At 42.3% G+C, this 15515-nt stretch overlaps 1 protein-coding gene across 5 annotated transcripts in view; it reads right to left on the bottom strand.

The window, feature by feature from the left end:
- Positions 1-15124, bottom strand: part of GK5 (glycerol kinase 5) — an 85660-nt gene extending 70536 nt beyond the window's left edge. Inside the window, exon 1 of one of the 5 annotated variants that reach the window (XM_087818050.1) lies at positions 14966-15124. In XM_087818050.1, coding sequence (XP_087674176.1) covers positions 14966-15124 — 159 coding nt within the window. Of the gene's footprint in view, positions 1-781; positions 1652-1709; positions 1942-12882; positions 13366-14965 lie in introns of those variants that run through there. The other 4 variants (XM_016214106.2, XM_016214105.2, XM_016214110.2 and 1 more) reach the window with 4 other exon arrangements.
- Between the last annotated feature and the right edge of the window lie 391 nt (positions 15125-15515).

Here is a 15515-nt window from a genome sequence, read left to right on the forward strand (position 1 = left end):
TTCAACATCACGAGCCATTAGGGAAATGCAAATCAAAACCACAATGAAACGTCACTACATCTATTTAGATGCATAAAATAAAAACACTAACAACCTAGAGTGTGGCGAAGAACAAGCGGAACTCATCCTCTGCTGGTGGAGATGCAAGTGCTGCAGCCACCCTGGGAAAGTTTGGCATGTCTTGTTAAATTAAACATTCACTTATCCTACCAGTCAACAACCCCACTCCTATGTATTTATCCTAAAGAAATGAAAACTTACGTTCACATTAAAATCTGTGCAAAAATGTTTATAGCAGCTCTATTAAAAATCTCCAGAAACTGGAAACAACCCAAACATACTTCAACAGGTAAATGAATGTGGTATATCCATAATGGGTTACAACTCAGAAGTAAAAAGGAATGAACTATTGATATACACAACATGGACAAATCTCAAAGGAATTATGCTGAAAAAAGCTAATTTCCAAAGGCTATTTACTGTATTGCTCCACTTAGATGATGTTCTCAAAAAGAAAAAGCTAGTCATGCAAAATAGATCAGTGGCTACCAGAGGTTAGGTACAAAAGGAGGGTCTGACTACATAGGACTAGCACAGGGGAGTTTTCGGGGTTACTCCTATACATGTGCTAAAACTCATGGTACTTATTCACCACAAAAGTCAATTTTCCTGTATATTAATTTTAAAAATAAAATAAAAGAAACCTATGGCTTCAGGTTAAAATGATGACTTAAACATATGTGTTTTGTTTTTGTTTTTTGTGTTTTTTTTAAACCCTCACCTCAGGATATTCTTTCCATTGCTTTTCTGAGTCGAAGGGAGCGACACACAGATTGGTTGCCTTCCTTAAGCGCCCAGACCGGGGTTAGGGATGACCCTACAACTGAGGTCCGTTTCCTTGACCAGAATCGAACCCAAGACCCTTCAGTCTGACGGCCAGTGCTCTAATCACTGAGCCAAATTGGTTAGGGCTAAACATATGTGTTATATTTCCAATTCCTCTCAAGACTCAATAAAAAACATTAAAATGGTCTATGCAGAAGGACAATGAAAAGAGAGCAAAAAGATTCAGACCAGGTTTTAACAAATGTTTTTAATATCAACAGTGAGTGGGTGGAGCGGTACATGGCTAAGCAAAGAAAAGAAAACTGATAACCTCACTCCCTGCTCAAATTAAACCACATTTATGCTCAACCTCTGGCAGAGATACTAGGGCAGAATCCCGAAACTGAGAGGTACCTCCAGAGGCTGCGATGCCAGATGCAGCTGAACAAAGGATGGTTCAAAGTCTTTATAAGCATCCCCAACTCCCCTCCTCCCTAACCAGGCCCGGAAGGAGGTTTACTCGGCCTGGGGGCCGGGTGTGAACCAGAGTTGTTCTTCACTTGCAAATACCAGATGTAGCTGAACAGGATAAGACAGGGTACTGAAAACACAAACAAATACCAACCAAAGATCACCATTTAAGGAAAACCTCTAATCTGTAAGGAAAGGCCAAAATAAGAGAAAAACAGGAACTCTGAGGAAACAGACAATGTGGGAACATTAAGGTGATACAGGGTGATATGAAAAGAGAATCCAGTGAGCTCATCAGAAACAAAAGATGTAACAAAATCTATTCCCCTTCTATCAAATAACAGTTCTGTTCTTCCCGTGTAAGACTTTCCTGACCAGACTGCATGGCCCAACTGCAATAAGCACGTCCTCACCCTCCAAGCAGTGAATGTGAGAATCATCGTTTCCAGCCGACAAACCTTCAGACTTGATGGTAGCACTCCCGAGTCACTCCCCCTCTCTGCCAACATCTCTAAACATGTCACAACAGTGAAATCAAGCCATACTAAAATTGAATAAGAATATCATCACAGTTAAAAGAAAATTTGTTTTTGTTGCTTAAAAACAAAAGACAAACAGGTTTTTTCCAAGAGTGTACAGAGGATACAACAGCATTGGCGATTCCACTGTCTTCTTGGGAGTGGCCTTTCGGTACAGTAAACCCTCAATTTTGTGGACCTCAATTTAACAGACTTTGGATTTAACAGACAAAATTTCTGGTCCGTATGTCATATGTGAAAATTAACACCCTGATAATTTAAAAATGCTTTTAACCAAGATCTGCTTAAAATTAAATTAACAGGTTATTTTTGTTATTAATTCAGTTATTTTTAATAAATTTTAGCAAACAGGCCATATGTTGGAAAAAACACTGTAGTAATTTTGCCAACATAAGTTAACTATTACATATTTATAACTATAGTCTACATATTTAAATCCAAGAGTCACTACTGATAAGCAATGTTCAGGGAATGATTAGCACGAGATCGCACCACACCTCCCACAGTAACTGGTTCTGTTGTCACATGATATGACTTTCTGCAACAGTTTTTTGTTTTTGTTTTTTAAAAATTATATCTTTATTGATTTCACAGAGAGGAAAGGAGAGGAGAGAGACAGAAACATCAATGATGAGAGAGTCATTGATCGAGCCCGCAACCCGGGCATGTGCCCTGACCAGGAATCGAACCCCAATCGCCTGGATCTCAGGTCGACACTGAACCGCTGAGCCACGCCCGGCCGGGCTCTGCAACAGTTTTAACTCGAGCCAGCCGATGTTCCCAAGTGCACTAAACCACACCCCTGCCGTGTGTATGTTTACTGGAGGTGACTGGTGAATGCACAAATTTACTAGACCTATTCAGTATAAATTTAAAATTACAGTAATACATATAGAAAACTTTTCCGTGAAATTAAACTTTTCATACACACTTAGTTTTAATTACACAAACGTGTGTACATAAGTAAAAGCGGGTAAACTAACTAATTTGTCAATTTTTTAATATATGCATTCAAAAAAACCTACTTTATTATAAAATGGACTTTCGGCTTTAATGGATACTCCCTCACCCAAATTAGTCCATTATATCAGGTTTTACTGTACTATTCATTCAAGAAAGGTTTTATCTATTGTGGAGCATGCTACTCCAAAGGGGAACATGATAAACTTTCTCAATTTTGAAAAACCAAAAACATTAAATATTCACATGTGGAATTTTCAAATCTAAATACTATTTTAGAATATAACACCAACTCTTAAAGTGTATTTATATATTTTTTTATCATTTTTGAATTTTCAGTTACAGTTGACATTCATTATTAGTTTCAGGTGTACACACCCAGTGATTATATAACTTACAAAGTTATTCTGATAAATCTCCCACCCATCTGACACCACACAGTTATTAGGATATTATTGACTATATTCCTATGATGTACTTTATATCCACCTGACTATTCTATAACCAACCTGCACTTTGTAATAATCCCTTCACCTTTTTTACCTATCCACCCAAGCCCCCTCCAATCTGGCAACCTTCAAAACCTTTTCTGTATCTATTAATCTGCTTCTGTTCTGCTTGTTCATTTGTTTTTTAGATTCAATTGTTGATAGATATGAACTTATTGGTATTTCATTGTTCGTATTTTTTATTTTATTTTATTCTTCTTAAAGAAGAGCCTTTAACATTTCATATAATACCAGTTTGGTGGTGATGCACTCCTGAGCCTCTTATTGTATGAGGAGCTCTTTATCTAAAGAACTTTGATTCTAAATTATAGTTTTGCTGGGTAATCTTGGTTGTAGGTCCTTGTTTTTCATCACTTCGAATATTTCTTGCCACTCCCTTCTGGCCTGAAAAGTTTCTGTTGAGAAATCAGTTGACAGTCTTATGGGAGCTCCCTTGTAGGTAACAAACTGCTTTTCTCTTGCTGTTTTTAAGGTTCTCTCTCTGTCTTTAACCTTTGGAATTTTAATTTTGCCATGTCTTGGTGTGGGTCTTTTTGGGTTCATCTTGTTTGAAACTCTCTGCACTTCCTGGACTTGTATATCTATTTCCTTCACCAGGTAAGGGACGTTTTCTGTCATTTTTTCAAATAGGTTTTCAATTTCTTGCTCTCTCTTCTCCTTCCGGTACCCCCATGATGTGAATGTTGGTACACTTGAAGTTGTCCTATAGGCTCCTTACACTATCATTTTTTGGGGGGATTTTTTTTTTTCATTTTGCTGTTCTGATTGGGTGTTTTTTGCTTCCTTATATTCCAAATTGTTGATTTGATTCTTGGCTTCATCTACTCTACTGTTAATTCCCTGTAAATTATTCTTCATTTCAGTTAGTGCAGGCTTCATTTCTGACTTTTGCTTTTTTATGCTGTTGAGGTACTCAGTTCATTCAGTGTCCTTATAACTAGTGTTTTGAGCTCTATATTTAGTAGGTTTTGTTTTGTTCTCCTAGAGTTTTGTTCTGGTCTTTCATTTGGGACATTTTTCTTTGTCTCCTCATTTTGGCAGTCTCCTTATGTTTGGTTCTACATATTAGTTAGAGCTGGTACTTCTCCTGGGCTTGGTAGAGTGGCCTAATGTAATAGGTGTCCTGTAGGGTCCCATGGCACAGCATCCCCAATCACTAAAGCTGGGCACTCGAGGTGCATCCCCGTGTGGGCTGTGCACACACCTCCCTCTTGTAGTTGAGCCCTGATTGGTGTTGGCACATCAATAGGAGGGATTTACCCTCAGGCTGATCAGCTGCAAGGACTGGCTGTGAATACCAACTACCAACCTCCAACCATTGTGGAGGATAAGCTATGTAGGGGCCCATCCCACAGAGCAGGACTTATTTCATGAGGGTTCTGGTGCCCACCAAGTCTGCCCCTTGAGTGCGTCACTGGTGGATGTGTTTGGGTGGTGGTGCTTCAATGTGGTAGGAAGCTATCCACTGGGTGCACTGGCTCTAAGGCCTCCCAGGAGGTGCAGGCCAAGGTGCAGGCACCACCTGTGTTCTGCCTTGGACCACCGATCATGAGCTACAAAGTGATCTGCAGATGGTTTCTTCTAGTGCTGGGTTTGGAGGTGCCACAATGAGGCCAAGCTGTGAACCAAGGATGGCTGCTACTGGTGTCAAGCCTGGGGCAACTTAGCAAGAAGTATGGAGCTTCACAAGGCCAGATGCTGCTTGTTTGAGAGATTTTAGGAATATCTGAAGCATGAGCCAAGACAGGCCATTCCTATAGAAAGGCCACTTGAAACAGGTTGGGTGGGTCCAGAAGTTGGGTGGGGCAGGGCCTCTGGGAATTGCTAGGGTGGGGCAAACACTGTGAGCCAGGTTGATGGAGTCTCAGATATGGTACCCACTTACTGGCTCTGTGGGGGGCAGGGCTCAATGAAAAGGCACAATGGCCTATGCCAGCACTTCTGTTTGGAAGAAAGCTGCCCCTGGCCCCAGCTCTTGCCCTGATACTGAACAATTCAGTTTCTCTCCATATGTCTCTGGTGCCTTTCAAGCTGCTGCCCCCACACTGGAGCTCAGAAGGAGTGAGTCCCAGTTAGTATGTGTGTAGGCCCTTTAAGAGGAACTGCCTGGGACACCAGCAGCCTTGGTCTACCTCAGCCTCAATCCCCACTGGTTTTTACAGCCAGAAGTTATGGTGACTTCTCTTCCCAGCACTGGAATCCTGGGCTTGGGGGCCTGGTATGTGGCTAGGACCCCTTGCTCCTTAGGGGGACCTCCACAGCTGTGATATCCCTCTGGATTTTTATCTACCACATGTGGGTGTGGGACCAGCCCATCCCAAGTCCCTGCCCCTCCAACCAGCATCCAAGGGGCCTCTCTAATTCCCTAGTGGTAGGATTTCCACTTAGCTCCATTTCAGCTGGTTGTTCTGTAGTTCAGTTGTAATTTTAATGTAGTTGTGGGAGGAGGTGAGAACCATGTTTATGTACTCTGCCATCTTGACCAGAAGTCATGAAAAGTTGTTGTTTTTAATACAAATTATAGAAAAAAGGCTAAAAATGTATGTCTGCTGTTAAAAAGTGAATGCCAAAAGAAATAAAATTGAAGTCTTCTGAGAGGCCTAGTATTAGCCTGCTAATGTAAGGGTTCATGTTTTGGAATTTTGATTTTAACTAGAACACCAACACAGCCTATTTTGTTCCTGTCTCTAAATGGTGATCTTTTCAGTTGTCCTTTCTCTTTCTCTTTTTAAAGCTATTTATTTGGCAATATTAATCAAATACTATAGTAAGAAGTTTTGGGTTTCTATTATATATCCTATCCATCATAACATTAGCAGAGGTGCAATTTTCAATTAGAAAATAAACACAAGTTCTATGTTCAATCCATAGAGTCTCACAAAGCAAACTGAATTTCTAATACTTTGATTAAATACAATTCAATTATTTATTCTGTAATCATGATGTAATAAACCAGATGCTAAGTAGCAATGTAGGTTAACAAGACCCTCTTTTCCTAAGACCTCAAACTATCTGAGGAACCAGTTGTTGTTTGTGTTCTTCCTAATTTCCAAATCATTGTGTTCCAACCATTTTTAAGAAACAATAAATATTATGTCAAGATAGAAGAGTACGTGAATGCTGTGCTCACCTTCTCCCATGACCACAACTAAATTATAGGACCACCACCCTTCAGAATCACCTGAAGACTACTAGCTGAACAGAACTCCTATAATTAAGGATACAAAAGAGAAGCCATGTCCAGACTGATAGGAGGGAGAGAAATGCAAAAGGAGCTAGTCTCTTCTATGGTGTGGTAGTTAAGAATCAGGATGGATATATCAGCTGTGTAGGTCCCCCCTGAGAAGCAAGGGGTCCCAGCCCCACACTAGGACACAAGTTCCAGGCAGAGCAGTACCCACAACATCTGGCTGTGAAAATCAGTGGAAATTCCACCTGGATAAGACAAGCGCTGCTGCAGACTCATGTCCTCAAACAGCCTTAGCACAGACTCAGTTGCTATCAAAAACTCGCCATAAGCTCCAGCAAAGGGACAGAAGCTCAGAAAGCATCAGGGACATATTGGGAGGAGCTGAGTTGTCTGGCTTCAGGGTGAGGGCTAGAGGAGTAGCTCCCTGCCAGACAGAAGTGCCGGTAGGTGCCACTGTTCCTCTGTTGAGCCCTTCCACTGCCTGGCCTGCAGGCACAGGCAGATGCCAAATCTGAGTTTCCATCAACTTGGCTAACACTGTTTGCCCCACCCTGGTGATTCCCTGAGACCCCACCCCACCCAAATTACACACCAGTCCCTAAACACTTTCAGGGGCTGTTTCTCACAAGCAGCTGACCTTGGACCAAACTGCAGACATCCCTAAAATCTCTCAAAGGTCCACAAACCCCAAAGAAGCAGCAAATGACCTCACCATGCCATATACCTCTTGCTAAGTGGCTTCAAACCTGGCACTAGTGTCAACCAGCCTCAGTTTGCAGCCTAGCCCCACTCAGATGCCTGCAAGCCCAGGACGGGTAGCTACAAACAGCAAGTCAATCTGTATCTCCTACCAGGTGGACCCCTGCTGGGTAGAGGCAGTGGAAGAATTTGGAATGCACCAGACCAACTTCCAAGAGGCCCCAGAACCAACACACCTGGTGGCTGGTTTCAGACCACTACCCAATTAGCTCCACAAACGACAAACCCAAAGGGTGAACTGAGCAGGCAGCAGAACCCCACTAAAGCAGATCCAATTCTGTGAGTACAGCCTCCAAACAATAGCTCATTTGCTTTTGTCATGGTCAGTCCGCAAAGCCAGTCAGCCTGAGGATCAATCCCACACACTGATATGACAAGAGCAATCAAGGCTCAATTACAACACGAGGGCCCAGGCAACCAACACAAGGGACACACCTAGAGTTCCCAGCTTAGGTGAACAGGGAGGCTGCGCCACTGAGCCCCACAGGAAACCTGCTACATAAGGTGACCCTGCCAAGACTGGGAAACACAGATGATCTACATAATATGTAGACACAAACAGAGTGAGGCAGTCAAAACGAGGAGACAAAAAGCAGGATAAAACTCCAAAAAAGAACTAAATGAAATGGAGGCAAGAAATCTACCAGATGCATAGTTCAAAACACTGGTTAAAAGGATGTTCAGTGAACTTAGGGGAAGAGTAGACAAACTCTCAGTAAGATCTTACACGGAGACAAAAACCATAAAAAAAGAACAGGTCAGAAATGAAGACTACAATAATGTGAATGAAGCATATATTAGATGGAATAAGCAGCAACTCAGATGAAGCAGAGTATCAAATCAGCAATTTGGAAGACAAGGTAACAACAACCAACCAATCAGAACAAAAAGAAAAAAATTTTAATGAGGGTACTTAAAGGACTTCTGGGACAACATCAAGCATAACATCACTTGCATCATAGGGGTACCAGAAGGAGAAGAGAGAGAGCAAAGAATTGAGAACCTATTTAAAGAAATAATGATTGACAACTTCCCTAACCTGGCAAAGGAAGTAGACAAACATGTCTAGGAAGCATAGAGAATCTCAAACCAAAGGACCCAAAGAGGCCCACACAAAGACACATAATTAAAATGCCAAAGGCTAAGAAAGAATAAAAATGGCAATAAATATCTATCAATAATAACCTTGCCTGCCCTGTGTGGCTCAATGGTTGAGCGTTGACCCATGAACCAGGAGATCACTATTTGATTCTTGATCAGGGCATATGTCTAGGAGGCAGTTGACCAATGACTCATCATTGATGTTTCTATCTCTCTCCCTCTCCCTTCCTCTCTGAAATCAATAAAAATATAGTTTTTAAAATAACAAGAATAATAACCTTAAACATAAATGGATTAAATGCTCCAATCAAAAGACATAGGGTGGCTGAATGAATAAGAAAACATGGCCCAAATATATGCTGTCTACAAGAGACCCACCTCAAGAAAAATAAAGACTCACACAGGCTCAAAGTGAAGGGATGGGAAAAAATATTGCAAGCAAATGGAAACCAAAAAAGCTGGAGTAGCAATACTTATATCTGATACAATAGACTTCAAAACAAAGGCCATACAAGAGACAAAGAAGGACACTACGTATTATTAAAAGGATCGATTCAATAAGAGGATATAACCCTGGTAAACACATATGCACCCAATATAGGAGCACCTAAATATATTTTTAAAAAATTCTTGGTGGACTTAGGGATAGGTAGATAGCAATACAGTCATAGTAGGGGACTTTAACATCCCATGGACATCACTGAGTAGATCTTCCAGACAAAAAATCAACAAGGAAACAATGACCTTAAATGACATATTAGATCAGATGGATTTAATTGATATTTCCAGGACATTTCATCCCAAAGCAGCAGCATATACATTCATCTTATGTGCACATAGAACATTCTCAAAGACAGAACACATGTTAGGACACAGTCTTAAAAAATTCAAGAAGAATGAAATAATATCAAGCATCTTCTAGAAACACAATAACATGAAACTAGAAATCAACTATAGTAAAATCACTCAAAAACATTCAACATACACAACTCAAAAACATTCAAACACATGGAGGCTACACAGCATGTTATTAAACAATGAATGAGTTACCAATGATATCAAGGAAGAAATAAAAACTTACCTGGAAACAAATGAAAATGAACATACAACCACCCAAATTCTATGGGACACAGCAAAAGCAGTCCTGAGAGGGAAGTGCATAGCACTACAGGCATACCTCAAGAAGCAAGAAAAGTCTCTAATAAACAATCTAACCCTACACCTAAAAAGAACTAGAAAGAGAACAAGAAAACCCAGAGTAAGTAGAAGGAAGGAAATAATAAAGATCAGAGTGGAAATAAATGACACAGAGACTAAAAAATAAACAATACAAAAGATCAATGAAACCAAGAGCTGGTTCTTTGAAAAGATAAACAAGATTGAAGAACCTTTAAGCAGACTCATCAGGAAACAAGGAGAAAGGACCCAAATAAATAAAATCAGAAACAAAAGAGGCAAAGTAACAACTGACATCACAGAAATACAAAGGATTGTAAGAATATACTATAATTATATGCCAACATACTGGACAATCTGAAAAAAATTGGATAAATTCCTAGAAACATACAATCTTCTAAGATTGAGTCAAGAAGAACCAGAAAACCTGAACAGTCTGATAATTACTAATGAAACTGAATTAGTAATTAAAAACTACCAACAAACAAAAGTCCTGGACCGGCTTCACAGGTGGATTTTACCAAACATTCAAAGAAGAACTAACACCACCTATCCTCCTCAAAAAATTGAAGAGAAGGAAAGGCTCCCAAGTTCATTTTATGCGGCCAGCATACCTTCATTGCAAAACTAAAAGAGCACTACACAAAAAAGAAAATTATAGGCCAATATCCCTGATGAACATAGATGCAAAAATCCTCAACAAAATATTAGCAAGCCAAATTCAGCAATACTGTAAAAAAATCATACACCATGATCAATTGGGATTTGTTCCTGGAATGCACGGCTGATTCATTATTCACAAGTCAATTAATGTGATACACCACATAAACAAAATGGAAAGTAAAAATCATATCATCATATCAACAGATGCAGAAAAAGTGTTTGACAAAATCTATCATCCATGTATAATAAAAACTCTCAGAAAAGTGGGGACAGGAGGAACATACCTCAACATAATAAAGGCCATATATGACAAGTCCACAACTAACAACATACCCAAAAGTGAAAGGCTAAAATCGTTCTTAAGATCAGGAACAAGACAAAGATGTCACTTCTATTCAACATAGTATTGGAAGCCCTAGCCACAACAATCAGACATAAAAGGCATCCAAATTGGAAAAGAGGAAGTAAAACTGTCATTTTGCAGATGACATGATACTATATATACAGAAGCCTAAAACAAAAATTACTAGAACTAATTAATGAATTCAGTAAAGTAGCAGGATACAAAATAAATATTCAGAAATTGATGGCATTTTTATACAATAATAATGAACTATCAAAAAGAGAAACTAAGAAAACAATCCCATTTACAACTGCATCCAAAAAATAAAATACCTAGGAATAAATCTAACCAAGGAGGAAAAAGATCTGTACTTGGAAATTATAAGACACTGAAGAAAGAAACTGAGGAAGATACAAATAAGGGGAAGCATGTACCATGTTCATGGATAGGAAGAATTATCATTAAAATGTCCAGCCCCAGCCAATGTGGTTCAGTGGTTAGAGCTTTGGCCTGCGCACCAAAGGGTCATGGGTTGGATTCCTAGTCAAGGGTGTGTACCTGGGTTGCAGGTTCGATCCCCAGCCCCAGCTGGGGTGCATGTAGGAGGCAACCAATTGATGTCTCTCTCTCACATCAATGTTTCTCTCTCTCTGCCACCCCTCCATCCCTTCCTCTGTCCTTCTCTCCCTCTGTCCCTTCCATTCTCTCTGAAAATCAATGGAAAAAATATCCTTGGGTGAGGATTAAAAAAAAAAAAAATTAAAATTAAATAAAATGTCCACATGACCCAAAGCAATCTATAGATTCAACGCAATGCCTATCAAAATAACAATGACAGTTTTCATAGAACTAGAACAAATAATCCTGAAACTTATATGGAACTATAAAGGACCCTAAATAGCCAAAGCAATCTTGAGAAAGAACAAAGTTGGAGGTGTCATGCTACCTGATATCAAACTAGACTACAGGGCTATAGTCAGCAAGACAGCATGGCACTGGCATAAAAACAAACACGCAGATCAACAGAACAGAGAGCCCGGGAATAAACCCATGTCTATCTGGTCAGTTAATGTCCGACAAACGAGAGAGGAACACACAACGGGATACAGATACGTGCAAAAAACAGGAACTGCACCACTTTCTTACACCATATCCAAGAACTCAGAATGGACCGAAGACTTAAATATGAGAACTGAAGTATAAAACTCCTAGAAGAAAACACAAGCAGTAACTCTCTGACACGTTCTTAGGAATATTTTTTATGTCTCCTCAGGCAAGAGAAACAAAAGGAAAATCAAATGAACGGAACTGCATCTAACTAAAGAGCCTTCGCACAGGGAAGGAAACCATCAGAAAAATGGAAAGAGAACCCACTAAATAAGAGAAGACATTTGCCAATAATAGGAGTTAACATCCAAAATACATAAGCTGTAAAAAGAAGGCTCTCTTACCCTTTGGGGCAGCATGGAGGGACCTGGAGAGTATTATGCTAAAGGAAATAAGCCTGTCAGAGAAAAATAAGTATCACATGATCTCACTCAAATGTGGAATCTAATGAACAAAATAAACTGATGCACAAAATAGATCCAGAGACATAGAAGCATGAAACAGACTGAGGGACCTCAGGGGGAGGGCAGGGGTGAGGGGGGTGGGAAGAGATTAACCTTAGAACTTATATGCATATGTGCATAACCCATGGACACAGACAATAGTGTGGTGAAGGCCTGGGGGGCGGGGTGCAGGATGGAGGGAATCAATGGGTAATATTTGTAATATTTTCAACAATAAAGATAAATTGAAACATAAAATATATACATGGAACTCATAAAACTTAATACCAAAAAGAGAAACAATCCAATTAAAAAATAGGCAGAGAACTTGAATAGACACTTCTCCAAAGAGGACATACACATGGCCAGGACATGTATGAAAAAACTCTCAACATCACTAGTCATCAGAGCGATGCAAATTAAAACCACAGTGAGATATCACCTCACACCTGTGAGAGCGGCTTTCCTCAGTAAGTCAACAACCAGTGTTGGCAAGGATGTGGAGGCTGCAAATTGGTTTAAGCACTATGGAACACAGTATGGAGTAATAGGCAAAAAATTTAAAATAGAACTACCATAAGACCCAGCAAGCCCACTTCTGGGTGTTTTTGCAAAGAAATCCAAAAACACTAACTTTTAAAATATATATTAATTCCTATGTTTATTGCAGCATTATTTACAATAGCCAAGATATGGAAGCAACCCAAGTGCCCATCAATAGACAAGTGGATAAAAAAGCTGTGGTACATATATACGATAGGATATTACTAGACCATAAAAACTAATGAAATCTTACCATTTGCAACAGCATGGATGGACCTAGAGGGCATTATACCAAGTAAATTAAACCAGACAGAAGAGAAAGACAAATAACATATGATTTTACTTATTTGTGGAATCTAAAAAAACAAAATAAATGAACTAAGAAAACAGAAACAAACTCATAGATACGGGGAAGAAACTGATGGTTGCCAGGTGGGAGGGGATCTGGGGAACTAGGTAAAAGAGGTAAAGGGATTAAGAACTACAAATTGGCAGTTACAAAATAGTCACAGGGATGTAAAGTACAGCCCAGGGAATGCAGTCAACAATGCTGTAATAACTATGTATGTTGCCAGGTGAACTCTAGACTTATCAAGGGGATCACTTTGTAAGTTATATAAAGGTCTAACCACTAGTTTGTATACCTGAAACTAACATAATATTGAATGTCAACTATAATTAATTTTAAAAAAATATTTGAAGACACAAAACAACTTTCTAGAAAAAAATGCATACAAAATAAAATCACAAATACTGACCTTATTATTAAGGTCAGTAATTCTAAAATTAGTCTGCAAAATTACTACACATTTTTCTAAATCTTAGTTTATCTCAACCCCAGCAGCACAAGAATCACACTTTAAGAAGCACTGTTGTAAAATCCCCACTACAGTTTGAGAGGCATTCCTAGGCAGGGACTTTTTGAATTTTTATTTACTCACATATTTTTCCAGACACCTTCCCCGCCCCCCAGTTTATTGTCTGGGCAAACCATTCTAGTCTCCCGCTAAGTCAGCAATCTTGAGTCATCCTCTGAAATTCTTACCTCATTTCTAAAAAACTAATGATTCTCCCCAAATACTACAGCAACTCTGAAACTTTGTATCTACCAGCAGTTTCTATCTCCCTTTGGTTCCAAATACTCCACTTCCTTTTTTAAAAAGTCATTGCTTAAAACAAAAGTACTTTGTGTCCAGAATTTCAAGGGAGACTGTGTTCAAAGTATCATTGTGCAGCTAAAGGCTAATACAAAGACACGGAGCAGAGTCGCTGCCGGCGGCGCGAGCCCCTCAGCCGTCCTGGCCCGCGGGTGCCCGGATGGGGTCCGTGGGTGGGCGCGCAGTGCTCCTGCCCTGGCAACCAGAGAAGGGACCGAGGCGCTGCTGTACCCCAACTCACTGTCCTGCTCCCCAAACCAGAATGGAAATTCGCTGTTTCCTCAAAACAAATGCTCAAAGTAGTCATTTGGCTAGGCCTGCTCCTAGACAACGGAGGTGATTGAAAACCCCTTCTGACAGGGTTGGAAGTAGGGTGGGAACCGAACAAGTAGGGCTGCGGGAACGGCTCAGGTGGCTAAGGGCTCCTGTCCCAACACTGCTAACGTAAGAAGATGTTGGCGCTGGAAAGACGAGTCCCTAAGAGCACCAAATGCAGTCAACATCACTTTCCCTACCCTGGTAACTAGAAATCTGCACTTCATTAACTTGAGAACGGAAGGGCACCTGTCTGCTGGTTGCTTTACTAAGGATTTACTAACAACAACTAATGACTTGGTAGGTTTCTCAAACCAGAAAGATTGTTTTACGAATTCTCAAAAATGGAAAGGAGAAAAGTAATGACAAAGCAGCCTCCAAAAGTTGTCCAATACCTCCCATGTCCATGGAAATCAAACGGTCATGTGAGGAGCCAGCAGTCTGAGAAGTAGTTAGTAATGAAACCGGAGAGCGAGCAATAAAGTTAGTCTATCCAGATTTCAAAAATTAAAACGTAAACGAAGACGAGGCTGGAGGTGTACCACGGAAGTGTGGGGAAAACCAAATCACAAAGCCCGGCCCTGCCCAGCCCCGCGCCCCACCCAGGTAAGGTCGGAGACGCGAATGCCCAGGTGGCAGGAATACCCGCGGGCGCCCGGGTCACCGACGCGGCTCCCTCCGGGCCTGAGCCGGGACTGGAGGGCGCGCGGCGGCCGCGCGCTCGGGGAGGGGACGCGCAGCCCTCCGGCGCCGCTCCGGACCCGGGGCCCGCGGGCTGCAGGTGGCCGCGTGCAGGCGGGTACCACGACCCCGCCCGCCTGCCCTCCGCGACCCGACCACGGCCCGACGCCCGCTCCCCGTCACCTTCTGGGCGCTGGAGCCACAGATCCGCCCCGCGCGGTCATAGACGTGGCAGCGGATCACCGAGCTGCCCACGTCCAGCCCCAGCACAAAGCCTGTGTGCGGGCGCGGCGCGCTCGGCTCCGGGCGCCCCTGCTCGGGGAGGGCGGACAGCCCCGGCATCCCGCCCGCCAGCCTCTCCGCGCAGCCGCCTGCCCAGCCGGCCCCTTACAAACACCCGCACCTCCGAGCCCAGCGCGCCCCGCGAGGCCGCCGCCGCCCGGCCCGGCCCGGCCCGGCCCGCCCCCTCCTGCGCTCCCGCAGGCGGCCCGCCCGCCGCTGGCCCCGCCCTGACGCCGTGACGTCACGCGGCGCACGGAGCTGCCCCAGGCGCCCGCTCCGGGAGGCGCTCGGTGGAGCGCGGAGAGCGCGGAGCGAGCGGGGCGCGCTGGAGCTGGAGCCAGCCTCGCGCACCCGCGCACCCGCGCACCCGCGCACCCGCGCACCCGCGCACCCGCGCACCCGCGCACCCGCGCACCCGCGCACCCGCGCACCCGCGCACCCGCGCACCCGC

Source organism: Miniopterus natalensis, chromosome 6 (genome assembly GCF_054644295.1).
Source record: "Miniopterus natalensis isolate mMinNat1 chromosome 6, mMinNat1.hap1, whole genome shotgun sequence".
Lineage (NCBI taxonomy): Eukaryota > Metazoa > Chordata > Mammalia > Chiroptera > Miniopteridae > Miniopterus > Miniopterus natalensis.